The sequence below is a fragment of the Hyperolius riggenbachi genome, chromosome 7 (genome assembly GCF_040937935.1).
Source record: "Hyperolius riggenbachi isolate aHypRig1 chromosome 7, aHypRig1.pri, whole genome shotgun sequence".
Classification (NCBI taxonomy): domain Eukaryota; kingdom Metazoa; phylum Chordata; class Amphibia; order Anura; family Hyperoliidae; genus Hyperolius; species Hyperolius riggenbachi.
Window position 1 is genome coordinate 214,613,823 of NC_090652.1, and position 21,902 is coordinate 214,635,724.

The following is a 21,902-nucleotide window of genomic DNA, read 5'->3' on the forward strand; positions in this document are numbered from 1 at the left end:
GCTGCCCACATTAGGATTTTCTGGTGACTGCTGCCCACATTACGATATTCTGGTGACTGCTGCCCACATTAGGATTTTCTGGTGACTGATGCCCACATTGCAATTTTCTGGTGACTGCTGCCCACATGGCGATTTTCTGGTGACTGCTGCCCACATTGCGATTTTCTGGCCCACATTACGATTTTCTGGTGAACACTGCCCACGTTACGATTGTCTGGTGAATGCTGTCCACGTTACGATTTTCTGGTGAACGCTGCCCACATTACGATTTTCTGGCCCACATTACGATTTTCTGGTGAACACTGCCCAAGTTACGATTGTCTGGTGAATGCTGTCCATGTTACAATTTTCTGGTGAACTCTGCCCACATTACGATTTTCTGTCCCACATTACGATATTCTGGTGAACGCTGCCCACATTACGATTGTCTGGTGAATGCTGCCCACGTTACAATTTTCTGGTGACTGCTGCTCACGTTACTATTTTCTGGTGACTGGTGCCCACATTACGATTTTCTGGTGAACTCTGCCCACATTACGATTTTCTGGCCCACATTACGATTGTCTGGTAAAATGCTGCCCACTTTACAATTAATTTACAGTGAAACGCTGCCCCATTACGATTATTTGGCACCTATGGGGGGGGGGGGGCCCCATCCAAATATTCGCAGGGGGGCCCAGTGATTTCTAGTTACGCCCCTGGTAAGCAGTGAGCAAGTTTGTAAATGATTCTATTCAAAGTAAATATAGAAATGATCGTTACCAGCACAGCACCTTTAAAGACCTAATACTGCTGTTAAGGAAGTGCCCGTCTCCCAAGGGCGCTGTGTGGTTGCAATCTTGGTTTCCTTTACTGCTCTTGCCACCAGCGGTCATTGGCTAATCAAGATTGGATGTTTGTAGCAGTCTTTTGACTGGTGCAATATATTGTGATTGATCAGTGTACTTATTTCCCCTTTTAGTAGCTTATTATAACTGATCAGTAACTGTATAGAATGCCAAAATATACCTAAAGCATCTGCTTATATGTCACACCTGCAGTCCCAACCGTATATGTCATGGACGGTTTCTGTCACCTACAGCGGAACGGAACGATGAATAGGTGTGACGTGGTTTCACTGATGGCATCTGATGAGCAGAGAGCGGCGAACTCGCACATCCATCTCGGCGCCACGCCGCGCGTCTCATTCATAATATTTGTACCGTATTTGTTCACAGTCAGCACCCTACTCATTTCCCTAAACACGCCCTTCCCACTCGCTATTGGACACAGGTCTTCTTGGCCCGCTATTGGCTCCCGCATGACGTTTCCAGAGCACTTCTCTATGTGCGGCAAGTGATTGGTTTATCGGGGTAATCTGATTACTCCTGTGAATTGTGAGGCTGCGGATGGGTTACTGAGTGATGATGAGCGCTCGCGGTGGCACTGGCAGTTGTTCAGCCTGGTGAGGAGGGTGTAGGGTGATTGTGCCGGGGTTACGCCGCGGGGATTGCCACGATCCGGCCAAGTAAGTATAATTACTGATCTGTCCTAACGGGAGTAGCGCCTCATCCGTCTCCATACGCGGCAGTTCCGCTCAGAGCATCCATAGATCCGTCATCATTTTGCTGGGGGTCCGGTGCCGGATTATGATTGGCTAGAAGTCTTGCGCGTGGGTGGAGCTTGTTGCAAGTGCGTATTCAGGCCATCCCTGGTGATTGTGGTTTAGTAACAGGGATCAGAAATTCGAGTTCCTGTTTTTTTTTATCTAGAATGGTGTTGGTACTAATCTGAATCACTGCATAGGTATAGACAGATAAATTAATCAAGTTATTCATTTGTTTCTGACTAGCTTAGTGCAAAGTTCTGGTTCTGGACTGGTGTCATAGTATTTTTTCAGACCTGGCAGAATTTGTGTCCCAGAAGAGAAGGTTAGTGGTACATAGTTTAGAGCAGAGGTTAGCGTTAGGGAGGAGAGTTCAGTGTAAAGGTGGCCATTAACAATACGATTCTTTGGATGATCAATTTTCGCATCGATTCCATAAATCTGATCAAATTGGATAGCAGGCTTACTTCTTTTAGTGGGTCTGAACGATCAATAACACAGCAAATCGAAGAATCGATTGCCCAAAGTATCGTATCATTTATAGCCACCTTTAGGCAGAGGAGAGGGTAGGTTATGTTAAGCAGAGGACGGTTGGAGATTAGTTTTAGGCAACAGAGATGGATAGAAAAACATCCTATACTATAAAATCCCTGTGTCGCTGCGTCCGTCCGTCAGTGCTTTTTAGCACTGCGCATGTGCAGGGACAAGACGCAAAGACACCGTCGAGAGCCGGAGGAGGACAGGGCCAGGAGGGGTGGGCGTGTGTGCGTGCGCGCGGCGGATGCGCGCTGCGCATTATGAATGGACCCAGCCCGTTTTTTAACAGGCTTAGGCCACCAGTTAGGAATAAAAGAGGGGTTGGTAGGTTAAACCAAATCTGAATTGAAAACTAAAAGTCAGAATAAACATACATACGTCATGCTTAACTCCTGCCTAGTCTACACCTCAATCTCTTTCTCCTCTTCTTCATCCTGTTTGTCTACTGTGATCAATGGAATTTTCCGTCCTCCATTTTGAAAATGGCCATTACCCCATAACAGCTTCCTGGTCAGCACACGGTTTAGCTGTAATATAGCCCACTTGAGCCATAGGGAAACATGGACATTACCTTTTACATCAGTTGTCTTTTCAGTTATAACTGATAAATAACTGACAGCAACTGATATATCCCAGTTCTGACAAAATCTTATCAGAACTGGAAGGAATCATTGTTAGAAGAAAATGGTGAGAGAGGAACTGATGGCATTGTAAGTATGTAATATTTATTTGCAGGTACATTGTGTTTATTTCAAATAATTTTACTTTGTTCAGGTACACTTTAATGGCAGGCCTAGTAAAGGTGGAGAATGCCAATTTTGAAGTCACAATTATTTTCACCACACCGCCTTTGTAAAAGTGGGTTATTGTAGAAAAAAATCTTTAGTCAAATCCTGGTGGTATGGCTGATCTGTAAAAATATTGTGTTATTCGTATCATCAGTTTCAGTTCAAAATGGCCATACGCAGTCATTCAGGTGAGGTTGACACCCGATTAACTCCCTATCTATTTAGATGGATGCAGTAATGGAACTGTTTTCTTTTTCCGTTAGTATGTCTGTTGAAATCAAATGTGTTGCAATGCATTTTCTGTTTGTTTAATGGACTGGAAACAATGCAGATCACACTTTTCAGATGACAATATTATCTTTTCCAAAATGCAGTTTCTTGACGATTGTAATTGGTGTGGGGCTTGTCATAGAGTTTGAGGAACTGCTGTACATTAATGATTAAGCCCTCCACCTAGTGGACATTTTTAAGTAAAATATTGAGAGTTTTTGCCAGGGCTGTGGAGTTGGAGTCGGGGCAATTTTGGGCACCCGGAGTTGGAGTCGGATTCGTTGATTTCATAAACTGAGGAGTCGGAGTTGGATGATTTTTGTACAAAATCCACAGCCCTGGTAAGTATTAGACTAAGGAGTCGGGGCCATTTTGGGTACCTGGAGTTGGAGTTGTGGTTTCATAAACTGAGGAGTCGGAAGATTTTTGTACCGACTCCACAGCCCTGGTTTTTGCCAGGGCTGTGGAGTCGGTACAAAAGTGTTCTGACTCCAACTCTGACTCTGACTCCTCAGTTTATGAAGCCTCCGACTCCGGGTACCCAAAATGGCTCAGACTCCGACTCCTCTACTCCAACTCCTTAGTCTAATACTTACCAGGGCTGTGGATTTTGTACAAAATCATCCAACTCTGACTTCCGACTCCTCAGTTTATGAAATCTCTGACTCCGGGTACCCAAAATTGCTCCGACTCCTCGACTCCAACTCCGACTCCACAGCCCTGGTTTTTGCACAATACTGCAAAAAATAAAGAAGTGATGCCTGGGTTTGTCTGTCACCCTGTGGCAGCCAAGATCCACTGCAAAAATGTTATCATCTATGCTTCAGTTAAAATTGGAACAAAACACGCTCCTGTACTGTGCAAGAGTTCAGGTCCACATTAAGGCCTCTTTCACAGTTGGACTTTGCGGTTCAGTGCGACGTTAAGGTCACACAACACGGCCCTAACGCAACGCATATCGACTTTAACTTGGACGTTATTGTGCGTTGGATGTTATTGTGCGTTCTTTAACACTACGATAAGTGTTATGACGTCTTTCTTTATGCGTCTCTTGGTGCGCCGTTTTCGTCGCACAGTGATGGAACGAAAATGGCGCATGCGTTACATTAAAAAAAAAAAACATTACTGAGCATGTGCAACACAAATAACACAGCAGATTAATTGCTAAACGCACAGCATGCAGCACTTTCTAATAACGCTACACGTTACACACAAACGCAACGTGTGCACTGTGAATGTCGCACAGACAGTATCGCTGTGCGTTTGTCTGCGTTGAAACATTTTCTAACGTGCGACTTTAACGTCACACCGTAAAAGAGGCCTAAATATAATATTTGATATATAAGTATATATGATGAAAGGGACCAAGTAGTGTTTTCAAAAGTAATTATGTCCATATTCCTCTCACACAAGACCTACTTTAATAAGGTATTTTATGTAGCTATAAGTTAAATTGAGGTGTTTTTTTTTCTTATACTGTATAACACCAGTTTGCTCTCTAAGCTTCCTGGTAATTTCACAAGCTAATATCCTTATAAATGTAATTAACTGCATAGGCAAAAATTGTGAATCATAGAACAGCTCTGCATTTGTCCTAGGAAATAAAAGTGACAAAACGCAAGTTTTTTGTTGCCTGGAGCTCAACATGAAATTAAATATTTGTGCAAAAGCAAAACAATCCAAGATCCTGTTTATTTATTTATTTCACTTGTTGACATGTATTTATTTCTGATTTCAGCAATGCTATATATATATATATATATATATATATATATATATATATATATATATATATATATATATATATATATATATATATATACAGGGTCTTCTCAAAAAATTAGCATATTGGGATAAAGTTCATTATTTTCTGTAATGTATTGATAAACATTAGACTTTCATATATTTTAGATTCAAATACACACAACTGAAGTAGTTCAAGTCTTTTATTGTTTTAATATTGATGATTTTGGCATACAGCTCATGAAAACCCAAATGTCCTATCTCAAAAAATTAGCATATTTGATCCAACCAATAAAAGAAAAGTGTTTTTAAAACAAAAAAAGTCAACCTTCAAATAATTATGTTCAGTTATGCACTCAATACTTGGCCGGGAATCCTTTTGCAGAAATGACTGCTTCAATGCGGCGTGGCATGGAGGCAATCAGCCTGTGGCACTGCTCAGGTGTTATGGAGGCCCAGGATGCTTCGATAGTGGCCTTAAGCTCATCCAGAGTGTTGGGTCTTGCGTCTCTCAACTTTCTCTTCACAATATCCCACAGATTCTCTATGGGGTTCAGGTCAGGAGAGTTGGCAGGCCAATTGAGTACAGTAATACCATGGTCAGTAAACCATTTACCAGTGGTTTTGGCACTGTGAGCAGGTGCCAGGTCGTGCTGAAAAATGAAATCTTCATCTCCATAAAGCTTTTCACCAGATGGAAGCATGAAGTGCTCCAAAATCTCCTGATAGCTAGCTGCATTGACCCTGCCCTTGATAAAACACAGTGGATCAACACCAGCAGCTGACATGGCACCCCAGACCATCACTGACTGTGGGTACTTGACACTGGACTTCAGGCATTTTGGCATTTCCCTCTCCCCAGTCTTCCTCCAGACTCTGGCACCTTGATTTCTGAATTACATGTAAAAGTTGCTTTCATCTGAAAAAAGTACTTTGGACCACTGAGCAACAGTCCAGTGCTGCTTCTCTGTAGCCCAGGTCACTCGCTTCTGCCGCTGTTTCTGGTTCAAAAGTGGGTTCATACTTCCATCTGCTGAAAAGCTTTATGGAGATCAAGATTTCATTTTTCAGCACGACCGGGCACCTGCTCACAGTGCCAAAACCACTGGTAAATGGTTTACTGACCATGGTATTACTGTGCTCAATTGGCCTGCCAACTCTCCTGACCTGAACCCCATAGAGAATATGTGGGATATTGTGAAGAGAAAGTTAAGAGACGCAAGACCCAACACTCTGGATGAGCTTAAGGCCGCTATCGAAGCATCCTGGGCCTCCATAACACCTGAGCAGTGCCACAGGCTGATTGCCTCCATGCCACGCCGCATTGAAGCAGTCATTTCTGCAAAAGGATTCCCGACCAAGTATTGAGTGCATAACTGAACATAATTATTTGAAGGTTGACTTTTTTTTGTTTTAAAAACACTTTTCTTTTATTGGTCAGATCAAATATGCTAATTTTTTGAGATAGGAAATTTGGGTTTTCATGAGCTGTATGCCAAAATCATCAATATTAAAACAATAAAAGGCTTGAACTACTTCAGTTGTGTGTATTTGAATCTAAAATATATGAAAGTCTAATGTTTATCAGTACACTACAGAAAATAATGAACTTTATCACAATATGCTAATTTTTTGACAAGACCCTGTATGTATATATATATATATATATATATATATATATATATATATATATATATATATATATATATATATATATATATATATATATATATATACAGGGACATCAGACTGTGTGTGGACAGCACTGTCTGATGGGTACACTTATGGGCTGAGTATCAGCCCATAAGACTCCTTAGTTTATGAAACCTCCGACTCCAGGTACCCAAAATGACTGACTCGTCGACATCCCATCTGACTTCACAGTCCAGTCAGGACTGTGGAGTGGGTTCAAAAATAATCCAACCCCAACTCCTCAAGTTATCCAACCACCAACTCCAGGTACCCAAAATTGCTCTGACTCTTCGATTCGACTCCACAACCCTTCTTGTAACTATCAGGACCACATAATATACACATTTATGTGGTTAATGTACCTAACTAAATATATATACAGTGGGGTGCGAAAGTTTGGGCAACCTTGTTAATCATCATGATTTTCCTGTGTAAGGCCCGGTTCACATTAGCGTTCCATATCCGGCTTCCCCGGACCCGGAACTCTCCGTACACAGCGGATGGTGAATGGATACATTGTTAATCAATGTATCCATTCCCACTCGTGCGACCGTCCGGGAACGCAGCTCCGGGACGATCCGGCTTTTTTCCAACATGCTCCATTTTTCAGTCCGTCCCGGTGCGGCTGCGGACCCGGGCCGGATCCTGACCCGGACATGCGGCCATGCTGTGCAATGAGAAACAGATGTTTCTCATCACACTGGCAATAGGACCGGATGCTTCCAGCACCGGTCCTATGCCACTTGAGGGGCCCTGACTACACGCCGGTATCCCCCATGCTTGTGGTGCCTTTCTGGCACTGAAATGTATCTAGTTCCGGCTACTTTATTGTAGCCGGAACTGATACATTCCGGATCCGCAACTGGTGGCAACTTGTGGCCACCGCAGAGACCCGTACGGTCTCTTTGCGGCCCCCGGACACTTGCGGACTCGAACCGCAAGTGTGAACAGGGCCTAAGGCTCCCTGCACACTGCCAATCCATTTTCTGATTCCGTTTCCGATTTTCAATTCCGATTTTCCCTGAATACATTCAACAGAAAAACGGATCAAAAAACGCAGCATGCAGTAAAGATTAAAAATCGGAATCGGAGGTAAAAACCGATTAAAAAGCGGAATCGGAAATGCATGCAGTGTGCAAGAGGCCTTACTCGGTTGTTTCAATAAAAAATGTCAGTTAAATATATCATATAGGAGACACACACAGTGATATTTGTGAAGTGAAATGAAGTTTATTAGATTTACAGAAAGTGTGCAATAATTGTTTAAAGAGGAGCTGTTAGGTATAAGGTCTCAGAGAAAATAAACACATATATCAGTAGCTAAATATTGGCTGTACTTACATTACATATGCATTTCACTGTCCACGTTTGGATTTCACAGAATTTGTATATAGTATATGCAGAGATAGATGCTCCTGACAGCTCATGGCAGGCTCCATGTTTTTCTGTCAAATGTGTCGTCATGTCCTGCCTGCTTCCTGATCACAGAAAAGCTCGTACTGAATAACACAGTGTGCAGTGAATATTAATGAGCCATGTGGCTAGGAACAATAGCTGACTCCTGCAGTGTACTCTGCCCGGAGATTTATCAGTGCTACGTGCTGGACTGATTACAAGCTGCTGTAACGTCTCATTAGCAGCCGAGGGGAGGGCCCCAGAATGCTTTGCAGTATAGTATGCGGCTTGCGTCCTCTTGGGTCTAATTAGCTTTGCTGATAAGCACACATCAAAGGTAAGAGAGATTTTTATCTTCACTAATGCCTTTCTGGCTTCCTTCTAAACTGTTTAACACAGGAGAATAGAGGTTTAAATTAGCTTCTGCAGCTTGACAGTTACTCTTTAAAGAAAACTAGGCAGGTGCATAAATTTGGGCACCAAAAAAATAAATAAATGAAATCAGTATTTAGTAGATCCTCCTTTTCCAGAAATTACAGCCTCTAAATGCTTTCTGTAGGTTACAGTGAGAGTCTGGATTCTGGTTAAAAGGTATTTTGGACCATTCCTCTTTACAAAACAGCTCAGGTTTGATGGCTTCTAAGCATGGACAGCTCTCTTTAACCATTTCACCTTATGGACGAGAGGAATTTTCCCCTTTCAGCACTCCTCCTTTTCATTCCCCACTAACTTTATCACTACTTATCACAAATAAATGATCTATACCTTGTTTATTTCTGCCACCAATTAGGCTTTCTTTGGGTGGTACATAATGTTAAAAATTATTTTATTCTAAATGCATTTTGACAGGAATAATACAAAAAAAATGAAAAAAAAAATCATTATTTCTCAGTTTTTCGGCCATTATAGTTTAAAAATAATACATGCTACCGTAATTAAAATCCACACATTTTATATACCCATTTGTCCCAGTTATTGCAACGTTAAAATTATATCCCTAGTATAATGTATGGTGACAATATTTTATTTAGAAATAAAGGTGCATTTTTTTCAGTTTTACATTCATCACTAATTTTGAGCCCATTATTTAATAATAAGATGCCCTCTTGACATAGATACTATTTTTTCCCCTATAGTCAGTAGGTGTATTTTACTATTTGGCCACAAGATGTCCCCGCTGAGGAAAATTCTATGTAGAGTACAATTACGCTGCATAGGATACAATGTATTGTTACATTGTAACAAGTGGAAGTGACGTAGGCTTCCATTGGAAGCCTCTGATCACAGCGGTGGCGGGGAGCTTATGAATGGAAACATTGTTTCCATTCATAAATTTAATGATCGGGCGGCGGAAATGACGGCGGGAGCTCCATTTACAGAATAAACACTGTTTTTGAACAAAAACAGTGTTTATTCTCGGCGGACATGCTCGGATTGGCACAGGGGACTTTTGTCCCCTGCAGCCAATCGCCCCCTGCTAGCAGCGCGATCGTGGGCATCTGCCAGCAGGATCGCTTGCAGACCCCCCAAACTGCAGGGACGTGACTAGCGCTTCCCTGCGGCTCTAGCACCTGCCGCTGCAGACGTGAAGCTCACGTCCGCGCGGCATAAATGGTTAACTCACACCACAGATTTCCAATTATAATCGGGTCTGGGGACTAAGATGGCCATTCCAGAACGTTGTACTTGTTCCTCTGCATGAATGCCTTAGTGGATTTTGAGCAGTGTTTAGAGTCGTTGTCTTGTTGAAAGATCTATCCCTGGCGCAGCTTCAGCTTTGCCACTGATTCCTGGACATTGGTTTTCAGAATCTACTGATACTGAGTGGAATCCATGCATCCCTCAACTTTGACAAGATTCCCAGTCGCTGCACTGGCCACACAGCCCCACAGCATGATGGAACCACAACCATATTTTACAGTAGGTAGCAGGTGTTTTTCTTAGAATGCTGTGTTCTTTTTCCTCAATGCATACCGCTCCAATAACTCAATTTTAGTTTCATCAGTCCACAGCACCTTATTCCAAAATGAAGCTGGCTTGTCCAAATGTGCTTTAGCATACCTCAAGCGGCTCTGTTTGTGCTGTGGGTGGAGAAAAGGCTTCCTCTGCATCACTCTCACAGCATCTCCTTGTGTAAAGTGCGCCAATGGTTGAACGATGCACAGTGACTCCATCTGCAGCAAGATGATGTTGTAGGCCTTTGGTGCTGGTCTGTGGGTTGACCCTGACCTCCCCATTTGTCGCTTCTTTTTATTCGAGATTTTTCTTGGTCTGCCACTTCGAGCCTTAACTTGAACTGAGCCTGTGGTCTTCCATTTCCTCAATATGTCCCTAACTGTGGAAACAAACAGCTGATCTCTGAGACAGCTTTCTGTATCCTTCCCCTAAACTATGATTGTGAACAATCTTTGTCTTCAGGTCATTTGAGAGTTGTTTTGAGACCCCCCCATGTTGCTACTCTTCAGAGAACATTTAAAGAGGAGGGAAACTTAAAATGGACCCCCTTAGTTACATAGTAGTTACATAGTTACTTGGGTTGAAAAAATACATGCGTCCATCGAGTTCAACCAGAGAACAAAGCACAACACCAGCCTGCTCCCTCACATATCCCATGATCCAGAGGAAGGTGAAACACCCTTACAAGGCATGGTCCAATTAGCCCCAAAAGGGAAAACATTCCTTCCCGACTCCAGATGGCAATCAGATAAAATCCCTGGATCAACATCATTGGCCATTCCTAGTAATTGTAGCCATGGATGTCTTTCAACGCAAGGAAAGCATCTAAGCCCCCTTTAAATGCAGGTATAGAATTTGCCATAACTACTTCCTGTGGCAATGCATTCCACATCTTAATCACTCTTACTGTAAAGAACCCTTTCCTAAATAAATGGCTAAAACGTTTTTCCTCCATGCGCAGATCATGTCCTCTAGTCCTTTGAGAAGGCCTAGGGACAAAAAGCTCATCCGCCAAACCTTTATATTGCCCTCTGACGTATTTATACATGTTAATTAGATCCCCTCTAAGGCGTCTTTTCTCTAGACTAAATAAACCCAGTTTATCTAACCTTTCTTGGTAATTGAGAACTTCCATCCCACGTATCAATTTTGTTGCTTGTCTCTGCACCTGCTCTAAAACTGCAATATCTTTCCTGTAATGTGGTGCCCAGAACTGAATTCCATATCCCAGATGTGGCCTTACTAGAGAGTTAAACAGGGGCAATATTATGCTAGAATCTCGAGTTTTTATTTCCCTTTTAATGCATCCCAAAATTGTGTTAGCTTTAGCTGCAGTGGCTTGGCATTGAGTACGATTATTTAACTTGTTGTCGATGAGTACTCCTAAGCCCTTCTCCAAGTTTGATGTCCCCAACTGTATCCCATTTATTTTGTATGGTGCTAGACCATTTAAAATGCATAGTCTTTAAATAGTCTTTCTCATAATTGGATTCACCTGTGTATGTAGGTCAGGGGTTACTGAGCTTACTAAGCCAATTTGAGTTCAAATAATTAGTTCTAAAGGTTTTGGAAGCAATAAAATGACAACCGTGCCCAAATTTATGCACCTGCCTAATTTTATTTAAACAATTATTGGGCACTTTCTGTAAATCCAATAAACTTCATTTCACTTATCAAATATCACTGTGTGTGTCTCCTATATGATATATTTACCTGACAATTTTTATTGTAACAACCAACGATTTATACAGGAAAATCATGACGATTAACAACATTGCCCAAACTTTCGCACCCCACTGTATAAAAATTCACATTAAAGATTTATGGTGGCCATAAGAAGGGTGCCAGGGCTGCCCGCTATGCAAACTGCGTTTAGGCAGGGAGGAGGTTTAGGGTTAGACGTTGGGGGGAGGTATTTAAGGTTATGCACCACCAGGGGGGGTAGGGTTAGGCATCAGTAGAGGAAGGAAGGGTTCTATGTGAGGGCTGGGGCACACTGAGTCGGTTTTCAGGTGTTTTTGCAGTCGCTTGCGGCTGCGGATATGCTTGGGTAATGTATTTCAATAGGGTGGGTCACACCAGAGCGGGAGGCGTTTTGCAGAAACGCATACTCCTGGTGTGAGGCATTTTTTGGATTGCGGAGGCGTTTCTACCTCAATGTTAAGTATAGGAAAAACGCAAACCGCTCTGAAAAACAGCAGATCAGAGCGGTTTTCCAGGCGTTTTTGTTACAGAAGCTGTTCAGTAACAGCTTTACTGTAACAATATATGAAATATGCTACACTGAAATCCGCAGCAGCAATCCGCAAAACGCTAGCAAAACGCCTCATAAAAATAAAAAAAAGCGTTTAAAAATCTGCTAGCATTTTGCAAATCTGCTAGCGGGTTTTGGTGTGCACCGGGCCTAAGAGTAGGGTTAGGTCATAGTAAAATATCAGTAAAAATTACCAATATTTTTAGGTTGGCATTAACTAGTAGAATATCAGTAATTTTACTAGCGGCTTTATCCAGCGTTCTTTTTACTGGGCACCTTTTTTACATGTACGCAGGAGTGGGAGGAATCACTACTTCCACAAGGAAAGCTATATTGGAGAGGAAGGGGGAAACTACTAGGCACCAGGGAAGCTATATGGGCAAGGGAGAGAGGAAATATAAAGCACAATTGGTGCCTTGAACCTGTCAGATGTACTTCCTAGATTATTTGTGGTTTGTCGAGAACCTTTGATTTAAAGTGATTAATTAATGGATTTCTGAAATTCAAAATGATGGTAGTTTCCACACACCGTGTCATCACCTACTCTTAAAGGGGCTCTCCTGGGAAATATTAGCAAAATGCGTTATTGGTAGTATCCTGTGCCAATGGATTGGTACAAGAAACAAAATATTGCATATACTTTCACATGGAGTAGCAAAGAGATGAATGATGTTCTGCGTACTGATCAAAAGCACTTTTGCAGTGTAACCTACAGTCCTGTTCTGCAGAAAAACAGGTGTGCCAGATATCTTATTGGCTGTTACAGCTGCCCTTTTTATTGTTTGAGTTCCTCTAAACTAGCATCATTCTGATCTCATGTAATATGTTCTTTTTGGCTGCACTGCCACAGTGTAGCACAAAAGATTTTGAGGCTTTTAGTGAAAAGCCAGTTTGAACATTTTGCATTCTGTATGACATTTCATTGACCATGCTGTTAATAATCAACCACTGCTGTATGTGGTTTGCTTTGCTCAATTACTAGGTTGCAGAGAGATGTAAGGAGGGGTTTAAAAGAACAAGTATTGTTATACTATTTTATTAAAGCTTTGTATGCTGAAGTGAATAAATTACAAGCAATAAATTTAGGGCTTGCAAGGAAATGCATGGGTCACCCAAAACATCTCTGAGCCTTTGAAACATGAAAGACACAAGACCTCTGAAACTCCTCTGTGGTATCTGGCTCCATTATATTAGTAGTGATATAAATTGTGAGGTGGGCCTCCATGAATTGGACTTGTTTTCCTGACACATTCCATCGATGTACACCTGCACTGAGGGGATTTGGATGCCAAAGAAAACATGATGTATCAAGACTGGTCACGTTCTTCCATTGGTCCGTGGTCCCCTCCTGAAGTTTATGTACCCCCGATGCATTTGGTGGTGGACAGCGGGTCATCATGGCCTGACTGGTCTGCAACTATGCAGCTCCATAAATGGCAAGCTGCAATGCACAGTGTGTTTCTCTCATGACCAGAATTAGGCTTTTCGGCAGTTTGTGCTGCAGTAGCTATTCTGTGGAATTGGAGCAGATGGACTACACTCCTTTTGGACATAATGGCCTCAATTCACTAAGCTTTATCAAACGTTTGATAATTTACCTCATGAGTAAAATCTAATTTTGAATTCACTAAGGTGTTATCGGTTTATTGAACAGTTTATCGATAAAACATTCAATAAATCTATAACACCCTAGTGAATTAAAAATTAGATTTTACTCATGAGGTAAATTATCAAACGTTTGATAAAGTGTTTGATAAAGCTTAGTGAATTGAGGCCAATGAGCCCATGGCTGTGTCTCCAGCTAACTATTTATTTATTGTACCAGTTTGGTAGGTCCAAACCAGTAGATACCAATGACACCTCAGAATATTACTAGAGTCTATAAGACACCTGCCGGTTGCAGTGCCAAGATGACCTGATCCGATTGTAATGTGATGGTCAATTGTATTCCTTTCAGTGGTGTTAATGTTGTGGCTGACCATCATATGCTCATATGTTCATGTGCTCACTACATTTTTTGGAACATCATCTTCAGGATGAGTTGTGGAACAAACACAGCAACAAACAAATCTTTACAGTTGAGGTTATGCAAACAGTATGCATTATCCATTTATTTTTTATTCTTAGCGACCACACCTAAAAAGTCTAAGGCCTCATCCACAGGGCATGACAGTTCTGCTTTCTTTTCCTCAACATGGAATCGCATTAAGCATTGGCAGGCCATGTTAATCAATGGGCTTGATCACACACTGCTTTTTCCAGACACTGCACTTGTTTTCATAGTGCATGTCCAATGTGTAGACACATACATTTTAACGCATGCAATCATGCATATTTGTGGGAAACTGCAAGTGCAAACATGCTTGCATAATGCCTTCAAATGTGTGGAGCCAGTCTTGAAGGCAGGGGTGCAACTACAAGGGAGCAACCCCTGCAACTGCAGGGGGGCCCCAGAGCTGTTAGGGGGCACCAACTACTACTTCACTGTCTGATAAAAAGAGTTTGCTTTCTTAAAACAGAAAGAATTTGCGATAATTCAGGTTGGGGTGAGCTTGAGATGTCTCCCAGTGCATCACTGCTGAATATATGCAAATGAACCATTGTTACCCTTAGAAGCTAAACACACCTCCAGAACGGCTGGAATGCAATGATGTGTTAGCTTGTTAATTTGTTCAGAGCCATAATAATCCAACATGCATACAGACTGTTTGATCATCATCAGTGCATGGCATGGATTAATTTGGCTCTATGGAGTATTATCGCAATTTCTTTCTGTTTTAAGAAAGCAAACTCTTGTTTTCCTTCGTATTTTAGTAAGGGGGCTTTTAGAACCATTGTAGCACCTCACACACTCCAATGAGTTCTGGTTCACCATGAGCTTGCTGGTTAGTCTGTACCTCTCGGTGTTACAAGCCCTACTCCATAGAGCTAAATTAATCCATGCCATGCACTGATGAGGATCAAACAATCCGAAACAGTCTGTATGCATGTTGGATTATTATGGCTCTGTGCAAATTAACAAGCTGACACATCATTGCATTCCAGCGGTTCTGGAGGTGTGTTTAGCTTCTAAGGGCAACAATGGTTAATTTGCATATATTCAGCAGTGATGCCCTGGGAGACATCTCAAGCTCACTCCAACCTGAATTATCGCAAATTCTTTCTGTTTTAAGAAAGCAAACTCTTGTTTTCCTTAGTATTTTAGTAAGGGGGCTTTTAGGACCATTGTAGTCCCTTACACACTCCAATGAGTTCTGGTTCACCATGAGCCTGCTGGTTAGTCTGTTCCTCTGATAAAGCGGTTCATCCTTCAGATCTGGTGCTTTTGTGGCTACATTTGCTACGAGTGTGAAGATCATGATTGTCACACTTGTTTTATGATTCTTGCAAGATGGGCCCCCAGACTGTGAGGTTCACCAGGGGAGGCAAGGGAAGGGGTGTGAGATGGGCCCCCAGACTGTGAGGGTCACCAGGGGAGGCAAGGGAAGGGGTGTGAGATGGGCCCCCAGACTGTGAGGGTCACCAGGGGAGGCAAGGGAAGGGGTGTGAGATGGGCCCCCAGACTGTGAGGGTCACCAGGGGAGGCAAGGGAAGGGGTGTGAGATGGGCCCCCTAGACTGTGAGGGTCACCAGGGGAGGCAAGGGAAGGGGTGTGAGATGGGCCCCCAGACTGTGAGGGTCACCAGGGGAGGCAAGGGAAGGGGTGTGAGATGGGCCCCCAGACTGTGAGGGTCACCAGGGGAGGCAAAGGAAGGGGAGTGAACATTGAAGGGGTATAAAGCCCCCCTCCTTTCTTTCCCTTTCTCGACCTGCCTGATCCGTCTGTCTTATGGTGCCCATACACGGTACAATAAAAATGTTCTATTTTCCCGTTTATTCGACCAAAACGATCGAATCAAATGAAAGTTTAACCACTTGCTGACCGCGCACTCATACCGCGCGTCGGCAAAGTGGCAGCTGCAGGACCAGCGATGCAGTATTGCGTCGCAAGCTGCAGGCTGATTAATCAGGAAGCAGCCGCTCGCGTGAGCGGCTGCTTCCTGTCAATTCACGGCGGGGGGCTCCGTGAATAGCCTGCGGGCCGCCGATCGTGTCTCGCAGGCTAAATGTAAACACAAGCGGAAATAATCCGCTTTGTTTACATTGTACGGCGCTGCTGCGCAGCAGCACCGTAAGGCAGATCGGCGATCCCCAGCCAATCAGCGGCCGGGGATCGCCGCCATGTGACAGGGGACAGCCTGTCACTGGCTGCACAGGACGGATAGCGTCCTGTGCAGCCCCGATCACGGGGGATGAGCAGATAGGAGAGGGAGGGGGGAATTTCGCCGCGGAGGGGGGCTTTGAGGTGCCCCCCCCCCCGCAACATGCCAGACAGGAGGAGCGATCAGACCCCCCCTGCACATCATCTCCATAGGGGGGAAAAAAGGGGGGCGATCTGATCGCTCTGTGTGCCAGCTGATCTGTGCTGGGGGCTGCAGAGCCCACCCAGCACAGATCACAAAAAATAACGCTGGTCCTTAAGGGGGGGTAAAGGGTGGGTCCTCAAGTGATTAAAAGACTTTTTTTTTTTTTGATCCAGAAAAAGAATTGATTATCCCGTTTTTTTCAATAAAAATCCGATCGGACATGTTGAAAAAATCTTTATATTTGATCTAACGAATAATCAAACAAAATTATCTAATCGAAAAAAGTGAAAAAATTGTACCATGTATGGGCACCATTAGGCTGACTGGTCAGATTATACGCTGTACCTTGATTTGCCCAGAACTAGATTCACTATGTTAGTGCAAATCTTAGGTAAAAATGTATATAATGGGAATATGGTCTGTTCTTCTTCTGATCAATAGTCTGATCGTTTATCTGTTTCTCGTGGAGATATAAAGTCATGGTTACTTATTTTTGGAGTGGTTATGGGTTGTTCTGTGTGTATAATTTTAACATTCACACTGGCTGTTTATTTCTGGTGTATTTCTTAGAGAAGAGATCCTCTGCACCCGAAGTGACATGTGACTTGATGAGATAGACATGTGAATGTACAGTGCCTAGCACACAAATAACTATGCTGTGTACCTTTTTTTCTTTCTCTGTCTCAAAGAGTTAGGAAGTGACAACAGTGTGACCCTCACTGATGAGAAATTCCAACTATAAAACATTTTCCTAGCAGAAAATGGCTTCTGAGAGCAAGAAAGAGATAAAAAGGGGAATTTCTTATTATTGAGGGTCACACTGTAGTCACTTCCTGTCTGAGACAGGACTGAGTCAGCCACTTACATACCTGATATTTAACTCTTTCAGGCAGAGAAAGAAAAAAAGGAACACAGCACAGTTATTTGTGTGCTAGGCACTGTACATACACATGTCTATATCATCATGCACATGTCACTTCGGGTATCCTTTAAACCAGTGGTTCCCAACTTTTTTTTGACCCAAGGACCGCTTCAGGATTTATAAATCCATAATGCCAATGGTTTAAAGTTTAAACCATTGGCGTTATGGATTTATAAATGCATGAATAATAAATATATCTTTAAAAAATTAAAAGTGTGCAGGCTATAACTGAACTTCACTCCCTTGTCAAAGATAAACATATGCTGCTTCCTGCACCTAGTAGAATAAACAAGATGGACTGGTTATGCTTACTCAGCTACAGTATTCCAGAGCTGCCGCATGCAAAAAAAAAAAAAGTTTTGATTCCTGATGGTTAGTAATGACCTCCAAGTCTCTGTGAATGAGAGAGACCAGTAGCCCAGTGGTGCAGTATCGTTAGACAAAGGGATGTAAGCACACAAATATAAGTATTATACTCACAAGGGTGGGTTGCAAAACTTGAAACCACCATCTGAGCCTGCGGGAATGTAACAATCCCAGCTCAGTGTGCCAGGTCTGTTGGTGCAGATGCTGGTTGATCACTCTTCTGGATTAGTTGTGAGGACTAAAGGTGGTAATGACTAAAGAACCACTATAGGGTATGGACTGTACTAAAAAAAAGCACTGGTGGAGGCACCCTTGATGATCTGATACTATCAGATATTTTATATATGAGAAGCATAATTTCTTACTTTCTCAGAAGAACAAACCATTATTTAATTTTGTGGGTCTTGGCCTGCTTCGTCAGGTCACCAGTGGCTGCTGAACTTTTACCTAAAATAAATAAATAAATAAATAAAATTCTACAGGCACTTGTATTAACCTGAGGAAGAGGGCCAAGACCCACAAAATACATTGTCTACCATGCATGAATAAACATTACTTTTTCCAATAAATAATATTTTGTCCTTCTGAGAAGGTAAGTAATTAGGTGTCTCATATATACAACATCTAGTAGTATATTATCAGCAAGGACACCTCCACCAGTGATTTTTAGTATACTCCAGGCATGCACTCAGTGCTAGAGTTTTTTATATTAAATCTCAGCATGGTTTGCAAACTAAGAATTATAGATGTAGCCTATATTTTTTGAAAAATTACATGTTGAATACATGGTTTTAACATAATACATTTAATTGTAATACTGTAAGATCGCTTATGTAGGATTTTTATCCTCATAAATATTTTTACTTGTTTTTCAGGACAGTTTAAACTGCTGTTGGGAACAACCATGACCCCCACTTTCACAGAATCCGTAACACAGGAGACAGGAGTTAATTTCTCTTCTTCTCTCGGCTTAAAGACCTAGAGTGCTGATGCTGGTTTGTGCATGAATAAGCCTTTATCAATGGAGCAAGCAAGTCTTTTAGAAGCCAATAGCGCAAGTATATTCTATGCTGACAGTAAACTGTGCCTTCAAAATGACTTTACAAGTTCAGAAGTTGCCTATATTTATTTGCCGCAATATGAAACCGACTTTTTTCTGTCTAACTCTGGATGGATGGTACAAAATAAGCACAGTCCTGCAAGGAGGATGGAGAAAGCGCCACACAGACAGAAGTTTCATTCAAGAACAGATACTCGCCCACTCTTTACTGAAAATAAAGTTAAAAGAGAGCTTTTCCCGGGGACTGTGAGCCAGGTTTTAGCAGATGTGAACAAACTCAGGGATTTAAGTGTAACCGAGGCTGGAGGGCTGCCTGGATCGCCTGGTCCAAAATATATGTTGAGCGGAAGAATAGAGGATGATCTTTTTATACCACTTCCTAATAACTGCTTCCTGCCAAATATTGTGGTCTCAGAAAACAGCCCACAGATTGTACCTGATAAGGAAAATGATGTCAACGGCTCCCTTTTGAGGCTTTTTAATCGCCAAAAAATCCTTCTTGATCGTGCACACAGAAGTAAGAGACGCCTGCAGCTGTTTTTGGGAAGGCATGCTGCAGAACATTGCCACCAGCAGATAGGTGACTTTCTGAAGCATCAGACTAAAAAGGCAAAGTCAAGTTGTGAGTCCATAGATCAATTAGTAGGTGGTGACCGGACACATATCAGTGCTGTAGATGCACTGAGTATAAACAGTGATACAACCAGTCAGGTAAAAGAGACCTGCCAGGTAACTTCACCTGCAGTGAGGCAGTTCTCTGCACATATTAAAGGGATTATAAACTCTGTTGAGCAAGGCTTGGATTCTGATGCCACCGGAAGCAGTTCTGATGAGGATTGGGATGAAGAGTCCAGGAAAACACATGACTGGTAAGAAGTGACACGACTTAAAAATACTTTGTTTTGAATGAGTGTTTACAGTATATGAATCTCAATCTTTACCCTCAGGCAGGGAACACACTTGCAAGTGCTCACGAGCTGTGATCGTGTTTGTTTTGGGTTTATTTTAGGTTTTTTTTTTTATTGCAAAAAAGGAATGCAGACCGATGCAAAAAAAATCCTAAATGTCAAGTGGCTCATTGACTATAATCATAGGTGCAGCAATACGCGTTTTTGTGATCGCTGCCTTAAATAAGAATTCCACAAAGTATGAAAGAAAGTATTCATCATGCTATATCATTTATCACAATTCATTTTCAAACACATTTTTCTGTTGTTTAAAAGCAGCTTTAAACAACAAATCATTTTAAACTTAATTTTTCTGCCCTGAAGATTTTGCACGCCACAGTCTGAAATGAAATCATCATAAGCCCTGTTTACTTTCGTGCTTCCATCTCCGAGACGCACGACATTGCTTGTGCTGATGTGAGTGCACATCCAAATCCCTCCCTGCTATGGGAATTGCATACATGTCATAAAGGCACCTGTTTAAAATGGCACAGGATAGCAGTAATAAATATCGGTAAATATTAAATTCATCAAAGGCTGTTCGATAACAAAAAACAAGTTGTTAAAATACTGCGGTATTTTAGACTAGTGTGTGCTAATTCATCAATATTCACAGGTGCTGTAGATGTTCGGTAATTTACTGAAGCCCATTGAAAAAATCCTTGTTTGGTAACAGCAGTTTTGTGTGTATCTGTGTTGTTACGCAGTTCTCCGTACAGTGAGGCATCCCCGACATCCCTTTAGATGTGCATGTTATACTACCTTTGCTCGCTCTGAATCTGTCCCATTAGTCTTAACATTCTATTTACTTGCCACAGCTTAGATGAACTGCCAAGAAACCTTACATATGCCCTGCTTAGGTAATTTTCCCTCTAGCTCCACTGCATATTCAAACAGGAACTTAAAGAGTCTCTGAAGCGAGAATAAATCTCGCTTCAGAGCTCATACTTAGCAGGGGCATGTTTGCCCCTGCTAAACCGCCGCTATCGCGCCGCTAAACGGGGGTCCCTTCACCCCCAAACCCACCCCCGCAAGACTTGGTCGTAGTCTTGGTCGTTCCTGGAGGCAGGGCTAACGGCTGCAGCCCTGCCTCCAGTCGCGTCTATCAGACGCGCATTGCCGCCTCTCCCCCACCCCTCTCAGTGAAGGAAGACTGAGAGGGGCGGGGGAGAGGCGGAGATACGCGTCTGACAGACGCGCGTGGGGCAGGGCTGCAGCGGTTAGCCCTGCCCCAATGCGGAAGCGCTCCCCCGCTTTACAGAGGGGATTTGGGGTTGAAGGGACCCCCGTTAAGCCGCGGGATAGCGGCGTTTTAGCAGGGGCACACATGCCCCTGCTATCTAGGAGGTCTGAAGCGAGCTTCATTCTCGCTTCAGACTCTCTTTAAGGGGTTACACTGCCGAAGGGTGGCAGGAAAACATCTTTCGTTCTTCTCTCTCTGCTCGCTGCCTGGGGGGTAGGAAAACTAGACCCTCCCGCAAAGCCTTTTGCTTCCTATCATGGAGGAGACGGGCTTGCAGGAGAGAGAGAACTGTCCCTATTGGCTCTCTCTACTGGCTCTCTGCAGCTGTCAGTCAAAGGGATATCCACAGAAACCTTTCGAAGCTGGTTATCGCAACCTCAGAACAGCCAGTAATGATCAAACACATTCCTGTGTGTTACCGAATTCTGTAACCTTGATGAATTGACAAAACTTTTCAAATTGTATCGGGTGGCCAACCTGTAATTTCAAGCACAACTCCAATAGAGGAGAGACTTTTGTACACTAGACCCTAGGTTCTCAACGTGTGGTAGGCGTACCCCAGGGGGTACTTCTGATGGTTCCAGGGGGTACTTGGGCTTGATATACTTAATCAAGAATAACAAATTTAGAGTTTTAGAAAATAAATCTTCTTTAAACAACACCAAATTAGTATTTAGCTAATTAAAAGCAATAGTAAATGCTTGGAAATTGTTTAGAACCAATTGTGTACTATGATTA

General features: G+C 42.6%; 1 protein-coding gene across 4 annotated transcripts in view; it reads left to right on the top strand.

The window, feature by feature from the left end:
- The first annotated feature begins 1,262 nt into the window (after positions 1 to 1,262).
- The window catches only part of KANSL1L (KAT8 regulatory NSL complex subunit 1 like), a 106,866-nt gene continuing 86,226 nt past the window's right edge, over positions 1,263 to 21,902 (top strand). The window contains exons 1-2 of one of the 4 annotated variants that reach the window (XM_068245172.1): positions 1,263 to 1,507; positions 18,790 to 19,843. In XM_068245172.1, coding sequence (XP_068101273.1) covers positions 18,918 to 19,843 — 926 coding nt within the window. In that variant the 5' untranslated portion in view covers positions 1,263 to 1,507; positions 18,790 to 18,917. Of the gene's footprint in view, positions 1,508 to 1,764; positions 1,786 to 9,911; positions 9,931 to 18,789; positions 19,844 to 21,902 lie in introns of those variants that run through there. The other 3 variants (XM_068245169.1, XM_068245170.1, XM_068245171.1) reach the window with 3 other exon arrangements.